This window comes from Onychomys torridus, chromosome 15, assembly GCF_903995425.1.
Source record: "Onychomys torridus chromosome 15, mOncTor1.1, whole genome shotgun sequence".
Taxonomy (NCBI): domain Eukaryota; kingdom Metazoa; phylum Chordata; class Mammalia; order Rodentia; family Cricetidae; genus Onychomys; species Onychomys torridus.
The window spans coordinates 64,007,121-64,018,313 of NC_050457.1; the positions used below are offsets into that span (position 1 = coordinate 64,007,121).

Consider the following 11,193-nt stretch of genomic DNA (forward strand, 5'->3'; position numbering starts at 1 on the left):
AAGCAGTCCTCAGCCTGTGGGTCATGACCCCTTTGGAGATCAAACAACCCTTTCACAGGGGTCGCCTAAGATTATCAGAAAACATGGATATTTACATTAATTCGTAACAGTAGGAAAATTACAGTTATGAAGTAGTAACAAAAATATTTTATGGCTGGCGGTCATCATAACATGAGGAACTCTATTAAAGGGTTGCAGCATTAGGAAGGTTGAGAACCACTGTTCTGATTTATAAATAAGGCTCTCTTCTATGTACGTGAATCTACAGCTCCCGTTTATGCTCTGGTTCCTGTCATTCCGGTGTTGATATTCCTACACATGATCTTGTTTCCTCCCATCGCGAGCAAGTCTGTAGTTAGGGCCAGTGAAGTGTGTTTACACTGAACACATCGCCACTTCTTGTGGAGAGACGTCAACACACAATGATTAGGAGAATTTGTCTCTCTGATCCTAGATAAACCAGTCCCGACAGGGTGGGGACAGACCTAGAAACAGAAGAACAGAGTTAGTTGTCTTGCCCAGAGTGGCTGGCTGTTCTGTTTGGTTGCTGGCCCAGCCTGTGTGTTCCTTGGTTTCTTCTGTGAGGCTGATTCAGGTGCCTCTAATAGAAGAGCTAGTCCAAGATGGAGAAGAGGCGTTATGAAGAAGCAGGGCATCAGAGCAAGACTTGACCAGTTGGTTTTCTGCAAATCCTAAAGTTGATTACCCAGTCAAAAATCAGTCAGGGTGTGCACTGCGGTACAGTGTCTTCTGTTTCTCTGCTGGCATGTTGACTTTGGTCAGTATCGCCTGCCAAGCATTGGCCTTGGTGCCTGCTGCCTTGTGGCTTCTAGGATGCGTTCTGGCCTTCCTTAGCCAGCGTTTGCTCACACTGACTCTCCCGCCCCTGCAGTGCAAAGAAGGCGGCTTTCCCCAGGAACTCTGGCTGGGCGTCAGCGCCGACGCCGTGTCGGTCTACAAGCGTGGAGAGGGCAAGCCGTTAGAAGTCTTCCAGTATGAGCACATCCTCTCTTTCGGGGCACCGCTGGCCAACACCTACAAGATCGTGGTCGATGAGCGGGAACTGCTCTTTGAAACGAGTGAGGTAAGAGGCAGCACCGGCAGGGCAGACAGGATTCCTTCAGAAGGGTCTCGGTGAAAGGGGAGAGCAGCGCCCCATCTCCTGGCCGCTTTGACTGAGTCTCTTCATTTGAAGAGATTCACTCCAGGTTTCTTACATATGGAGCACACGTTTGGTGGGGCATTCCTTCGCTGAAGCCAAAGTCGGATAGCTCCAAATTCCCCTTGTCCGTACAGTACACAATTTTGTTTCTTTTGCAAGTGGGTCAGGAAGGGAAGAGAAGGGAAGTGACCCAGTGATGAAACACACTGTTGGCAGTGACACCTTGTGGAAAATAGGAGATTAAAGCAGTCAGACTCTACTCTGGAGGCTGGAAGAGTCGCCTCAGCAGCTAGAAGCACTTGTTGCTTTCACAGAGCACCCTGGTTCAACCCCAGTACCGCATGGTGGTCCCCAACCACCTCCTCAGGTACTGGTCACACACGTGGTGCACAATCATGCATGCAAGCAAAACCATGGTGCACAATCATGCATGCAAGCAAAACACACATAAAATAAAACAAATCATATATGTGTATGTGTGTGAGAGAGACAGAGACAGAGAGAGACATCCACAGAGCAGGGGAACCTGAGAAGCCTCCCATCTGGCCATAGTCAATGGATCACAAAATCACACTCAAAAAAGCCACTGAATACATGTGCTAGCAACTCTGAACCGGAGCAACTGTAGTAATAAAAGAAACCAACTGAGACCTCCACAGAGGGTACCACTACCAGGAAGGGGTGGTAAAGGGGAATGAATTGTTTGCTGCCTATGATGGTGGGTAGGAGGGCATTCAGGGTGCTGGGGGAAGGGAGGTGAGAGTGAGGTTTAGTGGGTTGTTGAACACATTCAGAGGGAGGAAAGGGCTCAAGACTCTGTGACAGCGGCGGGTCCTCTTGCTGGCCTGTGGCATTTAGTGGAATCCCATGGAAAGTGGGAACCTACCATGAAATCCGGGACTGTGTAAGACACTACGACAATGGCTTTACCAGTGTCAGTATGGGATGAGATTGGAAGGGCAGAAGGAGAAATAGAAACCTATTAGGACACCTTTGTATCCCAGCACTCAGGAGAAGGAGGCAGGCTGATCTCTGTGAGTTCGAGGCCAGCTTGGGCTACAGAGTGAGTTCCAGGAAAGGCGCAAAGCTACACAGAGAAACCCTATCTCGAAAAACAAAATAAAACAAAACCAAAAAAAAATGCCTTTGTATGGTCCAGGCTGAGAGGACAGATTGGCCAGAGAAGGGGAGAAACGGATGGTGGCATCATTGGAAGATGCTAGAGAAAGAGTCTAGCTTAGGAGAATGTCTGTTTTGCAATGGAAGTGGGCTGGGCATCTAGCTGGCCATAGCTCTATCCTGACCCCCAAGGCTCCCTTCTGTTTCTTCAGCTGCTTCCAAATGAACAGACTGGAATTAGCTACTGTGGCCTCCAAAGGCTGATGTATGTGGTCTCCAAATTTCACCATTTTCGGTGAGGATAGCATCCAAATCCTAATGCTACAAACTGGTGTACTCATGTCCAAAGTCAAATAAAATCACTGTTTTCTGTACAGGAGCCACCAGGTGGCGCACGCTGTATTTAGAAAAGCTCTGCTTCACTTCCTCTGACTAGGAAGGTCGGCTCAACTCCCGTCTCTCTGTGAGTCTGGAGCCCGGGCTTAGCATAGGAAGAAATTACAGGTTCTCGCATGGAGGACTGTCAGAAGATGTCTGCTTAGCCAGGTTCTTGGACCTGCTCAAGACTTGTGACCATGTGTGGGTTCTGCTGTTCCCGGCAGGTGGTGGATGTGGCCAAGCTCATGAAAGCCTACATCAGCATGATTGTGAAGAAGCGCTACAGCACCACACGCTCCGTGAGCAGCCAGGGCAGCTCCAGGTGAAGGCTGGCAAGCTGTGTGTCTTTCAGGTCTGAATGTGCCACTCTCCGCCTAGCCCAGTGCTAGGTCCTGACCCAGCTTTGGAAACACAGCTGCCCGGGCTTTTGGAAACCAGTCGTCAGTGGGAGGAGTTTCCGGGACTCCTTTCGCCCCATCAACTTCAGTGATCACGTCTTAAGCTGTCCACCTTAACAGTCTGCACAATTTCTAAAGCTTTAGTACTCATAGATACTTGCCTTAAAAAAAGGGGGAGAAAACCACGCTGCCACCAAAGCAGCCAGAAGTGCCTTAACTTGCAGAATCGACCCTAATCGACCTTAACTGTGCTACTGAGGGGAAGCACTTTCTCCTTCTGGGGGAATTTGCAGAGCTTGGAAACAGGGCATCGATCCATTGATTATGCACTAACCTCCCAGCCTGATTTCCTGACTGCAAGGGAAGGTGAGGGAGTGGGGAGGGGAGACAGAGCAGAAGGGGACAGTGTGCTGTAGTTGGAGCGCTGCTGGCAGCCTTCCTCACGGACGTGTATTAACATGTGGCTTTGTTTCATGTAAGTGTCTGTGCTTGCCCGTGCATGCGTACGTTCATACACTCAACACTTCAATCATCGTTTCGTGAGCATTAAACACAAAGGGAAGAGGATGTGCAATGGTGTAAACAGTCTGTCTGTATATTTTAATAGTTCAGAGTTTTAGTCTCCAAGGTGGTTTTATTCACAGATCAGAATTCTGGATGTTCCTGTCTTTGCTGTATTTTGGAAAGAGACATTCTGACTCAGTTTTCGTTTTACATGTAGCAAGGGCCGCGACCTGTGACTGCTGTATTACTAACAGGTCTGCGGCCCACAAAGAGAACTGTATTTATAAACAAACCACTCTTCAACTGCTGGTCTCCCCACACACACCCCATGCTGGTTTTAGAGCCGCCCGAAGTTGTTTTGGAGTCGTTGACTTCTAAAAGTTAGTTCTGTTGTTTTCTTTGAAGGGTAGCTTTGTGTTGGCACTCTAGATTGCAGGCACAGCCATGTTGAAAATGGGGGGAAGCTACTGTATCCCAACCCTGTAACCCTCAAGCAGACCTCCAAAGGACCCTGACATGAATGCTAAAGCCAAGACTTTAATGAAATTCACACCTTATTTCGTCCCTAGTTCATATGGTGGCCTGAACACAGCGCCTGTAAATAACAGCGTTTATGACCAGAAGGAAAAAAAAAATCTGGGCTTGGACTTTTATTTTTATATGGAAAAATTATAAAGGTGGGCTAGATGAGTGTACTCACGAAGAAAAATTAAATTTGCCTTATCCCTGACGGACAGCTATGTGAAAGTGGTGTTCTGTTGGCTCACAAAGTCTGACAATAAAAGACATTAGCTAAGATGCTGTGTTTGCTTTACTTAGATACTTCCAAATAACCATGTGAGGAGGGGGGGTTACTTTTGCATATTTGCTTTTAGATATTTTTAAATTTTACTATATCAAGTTACATAAGGCTGTTTTTATAAAAACATTTAATATACACAAGTCTGCATCCTATCCCTAGTGTTTATCCCTCTCTATTCACAATGATAAGGAAATGGAACCAAGCTGGCTATCCACCAACAGATGAGTGGACAGCAAAACTGCAGCAGGTGTCCACAAAGGAATTTGATTGAGCCATAAGGATAAATAAGATTTGTGGGGGGAAAAACAGTCAAAAGAACACAGGCTCAAAGACATAAGCACAGCATGTTCTCTCGGGCATGCACATCCTAGCCTCTAATTGTTATGTATGTGTGTTTATGTAGATGTGAGTGGAGGCAAACAAAACAGAAGGGGGCGGCTTGGGAAGAAGCTTGAGGCAGGGCTGGAGAGAGCAAGAGAACCGGATGTTGTAAGACTTGTAAAGGTAGTGTGAGTGGTGAGAGATGTCGTGGGGAGTCAACCAAATTAGCATGGAAAAAACAAATAATATGTTCAAGGTGTAGTGGAATCCATTACTGGATCCTCTTTGTGTGTGTGTGTGTGTGTGTGTGTGTGTGTGTGTGTGTGTGTGTGTATGTGTGTGTGTGTGTACATGGACCACGGCACAAGTGTGAAGATCAGAGGACAACCTGTGGGCATTGCTGTAGTCAGAAGTTTCCCTGTGCCCCAGCTGTCCCCACGGTTGGGACAAATCTCTCCCACTCATGTCCCCAGACTCTTGGTCCCAAGTAAACACACAAAGGCTTATATTACTTACAAACATAAACCCTGGTCTATGGGTCAGGCTCCTTGCTAGCTAGCTCTTATAACTTAACTCCACCCATTTCTATTAATCTATATGTTGCCATGTGGCTGTGGTGTTACCAATCTGTGGGCATCTTGTTGTTCCTTGGGCAGTGGGCTGGTGACTCCCCCAACTCCGCCCTTCTCTCTGTCTCTCCTTGGATTTCCCACCTGGCTGTAAGCTTTCTTGCAATAGGCCAAAACAGTTTTCTTTGTTATCCAATGGGAGTCACATATATTCACAGCATACAGAAAGACATCCCACAGCACACTGCATCTCTCCTTTCACAAATGGGTGCTAGGGGTTCATTCTGATCATCAGTTCTGGAGGCATTGCCCTTACCTGATGTGCTACTTCACCAGCCCTGTTCCTAGCTTTTGTTTTCCAAGGACACATCTCATCCCTTTGAGTAATAAACAATATCTGTGCCAGAGTTTATCAATGGATGCATAAACAGGGTCTATGAATACCAAGAAACCTAGTTAATTGACCTAGTTAGAAAAGGAAAACGCAGCCGGGCGGTGGTGGCGCACGCCTTTAATCCCAGCACTCGGGAGGCAGAGGCAGGCAGGTCTCTGTGAGTTTGAGACCAGCCTGGGCTACCAAGTGAGTTCCAGGAATGGCACAAAGCTACACAGAGAGAAACCCTGTCTCGAAAAACAAAACAAACAACAAACAAACAAACAAAAAAGGAAAACCCAAGTTCAACACCATAACAAATTAATCATAATTTAAGTGTGTACTGTTATATTACTGTTTGGATTTAAAAAAAAAAGAAAAGCAAAACATCAACACTACTTCAGCGGAATTTGCAAAGGAAACAGAATTATGTGATAAGGCGTAATAAGACAATTGTGACAGCCACAGTCTGTGGGCCATCTGCATATGTGCTGAAGGGTTCTGGAAGGAAGAGTGTGATGAGGAAAGTCAGAGAACTTTGAGCCAAAAAGATGCAGATCTGTGATATTGACTGTGAAGATGGACCAGTACTGTGGAGCAAACTTCTAGAAAATTCTCAAGACAAACACAGCCAGGATAACGAAGGTGATTCCTTCACTCACTCCTTGGTGTCCTTCATTCCACTGTCTCTTTTTGATGTGTTCACCACATATGTGTCAGGCTTAGTGGCAAACACATCATCTTCATCTGTCATCACAGAGGCCACGGCACAAGTTCTGATTTAGAATGAGGGATACTGCGGTTTAGAAATGAAACTATTGAAATTGCTGTAACAGTTAGCTTTGCTGCATAACAAATCATGCCCAACATCAATGGCTGTATTAATTAATTGCTCTTTGAATTGTTGTGACGAAACATCTGGGCCAAAAAAGGTTTATCCTGGTTCATCGTTTGAAGGTACAGTTCATCATGATGGGGAAAATGCATGGTGCTAGAGCATGAGGCTTGGTCACATGACATCTACAGTCAGTAAGCAGAGAGGGTTAAATGTTGATGCTCAGCTAGTTTTTGTTTTTGTTTTTTAATACAGTCCAGTATTACAGGCCAAGGAGTGTCATCGTCCATATATAGTGTTGGTCTTCCCACCTCAATTAACCTAATCAAGAAAGTCCCTCACTGACATGCCCAGATGCCATCAAATTGACAATCAATATCAAGCCCTCACACTGGCTAAAGTAAACATCCATTGTCTTCAGCCTTCCCAATGCTGTGGCCCTTTAATACAGTTCCTCTTGTTGTGGTGACCCCCACCCATAAAATTACTTTCATTGTTACTTCATAACTGATTTTGCTACTGTTATGAACATTAATGTAAATATCGTATTTTCAATGGTCTTAGTCTACCCCTATGTAAGGGTCATTCTTCCCCCAAGGTTGAGACCCATAAGTTAAGAACCATTACTTTAGAGGTTGTTAATGAGAGCTGGGCTACCTCATGCCGCCTCATGTCCCTTCAGTAAACTCCCAGTAAAAGTGGGTCTTTTCTCAGTTTTTCCTTTGTTTAATCCTCAGAAGAGATGACTGACCTGTAGTCAGGAAGTTTCTCCAGTCTCACCAAGCCCCCACAGACCTGCAGCCTGCTTATAAAATAACCATTCGGAAGCTAATATTAATTATAACTGATCAGCCATTAGCTCAGGCTTATTACTGACTAGCTCTTACACTTAAATTAACCCATAATTCTTACTTATGTTTAGTCACATGGCTTGGTACCTTTTCTCAGTTCTGCCTTGTCATCTTGCTTCCTCTGAGTCTATCTGGCGACTCCTGACTCTGCTCTTCCTCTTCCCAGAATTCTCCTTGTCTGCTTAGCCCACCTATACTTCCAACCTGGCTACTGGCCAGTCAGTGTTTTATTTATCAACCAATCAGAACAACACATTCACAGCATACAGAACAACATCCCACAGCACTGACCTCTCTTCCCTCTAGTGTTTCTTCCAGTTTACACAGCATTTGGCAAGGTCTGTAGAAACCCAACAAGACAGGCAAGGCCTTTGGAAACTTATATTAAAAATTTTCAGATTGCTACTTCCTCCACATTCTTTTAGTCAAACAAAAGTGATGCTGTGGGGTAATCAAGAGGTGGGCAAGTATATCCGAAAGGAAGATATATTCTGTATCTGACAGGAAGTTGCTACAAAGTCACTCAGCAAGAGGGAGAGGAATTGTGGCCAGGTTTGTCATTTACTACGCACACTGCAAATCACAGTATTTTGACAGATTGCAGAACTGGGTTCCTCTGAAGTCTTGCTCTTCCTCACAAAGTACAGTAAGTCGAAACGTGTTCTCCATTCTCCCTTACCTTCCCCTATGGCCACATCCACTCTAGATGGCATGATCTATCCATCGCCATCCTATCACCAGCTTCCTGTCGTCAGGCACATTTCTCATGGAAGCCTGCATCATACCCCCTGTAGTGTCTCCTTTTCCAGTGCCTCCTCCTAGTCATCTCTTGTTTTTCTTGACTCTTCCCTAGTATTTTCCCTTTACCCATGACAACATGGTCGAGGGATTTATGTCTTCTCTCTTGGAGCTGCATGTGCCAGACTGCTAACCATCCCCCAGTAATCCATCACCCTCTCCTTTTACCACTCAGTAATGAATTACACAGACTTTCCCTTCACAGAGGACGTTTAGCTGCAGAATGTTTCCAGGTTCATTTGCAGTTCTGTACAGGTGGCAATTTTATATCAAGTTGCAAATTCTTGATACCTTTCACTCAAAAGGTGAAATCTAATTCTCACAAGAATGTGCAAGCTACAGTGGTTACTCCTAATGAATAGAGTGATGTGTAAAAGGACCCTGCATGGCTAATAAGCCAAGGTCATAAAGAGGGATTCCTCTGTCTGCTTTTTCTCTTGGGTTACCATTCTCTGAGAAGGCATGAGTCTCACTAATCTGAAGCTGCTTCCATAAACATATGTGTGTATATATGTATATATGTCTATGGTCTATGTGTTTATATATCCATATATATGGACCCACATAGGTATATATATGGACCCACATGGCAAAGAGATGGCCAAACCACCCCAGACTAGCCATCTGAAGCTGCTTGTTACCCCAGTTTCAATCATAAGAAACCTCCCTTTCAGCTACTCTAGTCCTGTTGTAGGAAACTTGCTTTGCTGGGATGTCTCCAAACTGCAGTTTCATGAGCAAAATCAATCAGTTTGGAGGGGTTAGTTTCACAACATGAGACAGGCGGGACCTGTTCCAGTGCTAGACACTGGGTGCTGTCACAACAGCTTGTCTGTGGCCTTGGGACTAAGCAGTGTTAAAGGGACCTACTTTGGGAAGTGTGCTAGAGGAAACTGAGATAGTTACCAGAGCCTTGGTGCCCCTCTGGATGGGTGATGATGGGGACTTGAAAAGTGAGGAAAACATTACTGAAGACAGATAAAAGGGTGTCTTTGTGATTTGGTAGAAAGTCAACCAACATTGCTGACTCTGGTCATTCACACTCCAGAGAAGGTGTTGAAGATGCACTTGACTTCTTTTTCCTGCTTATAGTACAAAGATACGGCTAAATAGAAAGGATCCAATTTGTGAAGCAGCTGCTCACTCAGCTGGTCATCTTGGATTCTTCTCTTAGACTTAGAATGAATGAAGAAAGAGAATTCGATAAAAAAAATAATAATAATTAACAGGTAGTGATATGCGCCTTTAATCCCAGCATCTGGGAGGCACAGGCAGGTGGATATCTCTGAGTTTGAAGCCAGTCTGGTCTACACAGGAAGGTCCAGTTTCGTTTGGGTGATTCCAGATAGCATTTATGATGGTGTAAGAACATTTACTATCTGAGAGGACATCTAAAAGAAACGTTGCATCCTCAGATGTGAAAACCCCAAACTGCTTTGTGATACAGTCTGAGCTGAGCTGTAAGCTGATTGACATACACAGTAGAAGCAGAAGTACTATGCAATGGCAGCTAATCACAGCAAAATGTAGGTTACAGATAGAGAGAACCTGTTGGTTGTTTTTGCTTTTTTTTTTTTTTTTTGGTGGTGGGGAGCAGCCACCCACCTCCCAAATAAATCACACTCAGAGTTTTATTCTTTTTTTTTTTTTTTTTTTTTTTTTTAACCTGGGCCACCTATTTTTACTGGTGTCTGGTCCCTTGTTCTGAAAAGGTAACACACATATCTGCATTAACACAAGTATGGATTGTGTGTTGTACATAAGCCAGCCAAAGAAGATTTTTTAATTTTCTGTCTGAGCAGGTAAAATGTACATCCCTTGTCTTGTGGTTTTTCTAGGTTTATTTCTTTATGTCTGTAGCCAGGACTTTCAGGAGGTCTTCCCCAATCAAACCTGATCTCTATCAACCTTGAAGGAATCCACGACCTTTCATTTCCTGTGGAAACAAAAGCATAACCCCTCCTTCAAAGCAATAAATTTTCTGACTTCCATTTAAAGTTAAAGCATTTCTAAAGTCTCTAGGTTAATTTAATTCAGCAGTCCCTGTTATAATTCCATGGAGCAGCTGTCATTTTCTCATCAGCAATAAAAAAAAAAAAATCCAAGTCAACAAGACACCATATAGGATCCAGACTCTCTGTGTATGTTCCCTCTTTACATGGCTTATCCTTTTTATATGATCTATTCTCTCTTTAAAGACTTTATCTTATTTATAAACTGTTTTATTCTATTGACTTCTATACCCATTTTCTTTCTTTCTTTCTTTTTTTTTTTTATAAAACAGATCTAAAAATTTATTTAATAGGGAAACAGAACACCAACTTCAAGGTCAGAAGATCTGTAAGCTACACTCACTTGGAGGCTTTTCTTAATTAAAAAAATGTCCAACCTTAGCTTGGCTTGTTTCTTGCCAGCTTTCCTTAATTTATCCTGCTACCTTTTGCCTCTGGGCTTTTCTATTCTCTTATTTCTGTAAATCTTAATCATACTCTGTGACTTGCTGTGTAGCTGGGTGGCTGGCCCCTGGAGTCCTCCTCCTTCTCTGGCTACTTCTTCTTTTTTTCATCCCAGATTCCTCCTATATATTCTCTCTGCCTGCCAGTCCCATCTATCCTTTCTCCTGCCTCACTATTGGCCGTTCAGTTTTTATTAGACAATCAGGTGTTTTAGACAGGCATATTAACACAGCTTCACAGAGTTAAACAAATGCAACATAGTCAAAAGTAACACACTTAAAATAATTATCTACAGCAAGAACCCAACTGGTACTAATGTAGACAGGAAGCCAAAGCCTTGTAAATCCTGCTCTGAGAATCCTTCAATGCTGGTTACAAAACACAGTGAGAGATTACAGGACTCCTTCAAGGCAACAGATGCAGCCTTTCATGACGAGAATAAGGTCCCATTCACTGGTAAGTGGAGAGTTCCTGTGTGACATGTTCATTTTGCAGTTTTCTGTTACTTGGTAGAATAATGCATTTTTTAAAAGCGAATTTCTGCTGATCTTCAACATTTACACACTGATTCCTGGAATCACCCATGAGAGGGGTGCACTGATTGCCAGCTGATACCTGTGGCCGATA

At 44.1% G+C, this 11,193-nt stretch overlaps 1 protein-coding gene across 7 annotated transcripts in view; it reads left to right on the top strand.

The window, feature by feature from the left end:
- Positions 1-4,357, top strand: part of Myo10 (myosin X) — a 212,033-nt gene extending 207,676 nt beyond the window's left edge. For all 7 annotated transcript variants that reach the window (XM_036206964.1, XM_036206965.1, XM_036206969.1 and 4 more), the window contains 2 exons: positions 893-1,084; positions 2,884-4,357. In XM_036206964.1, the coding sequence (XP_036062857.1) occupies positions 893-1,084; positions 2,884-2,985 (294 nt within the window). In that variant the 3' untranslated portion in view covers positions 2,986-4,357. The remainder of the gene's footprint in view (positions 1-892; positions 1,085-2,883) is intronic.
- The last annotated feature ends 6,836 nt before the right edge of the window (positions 4,358-11,193 follow it).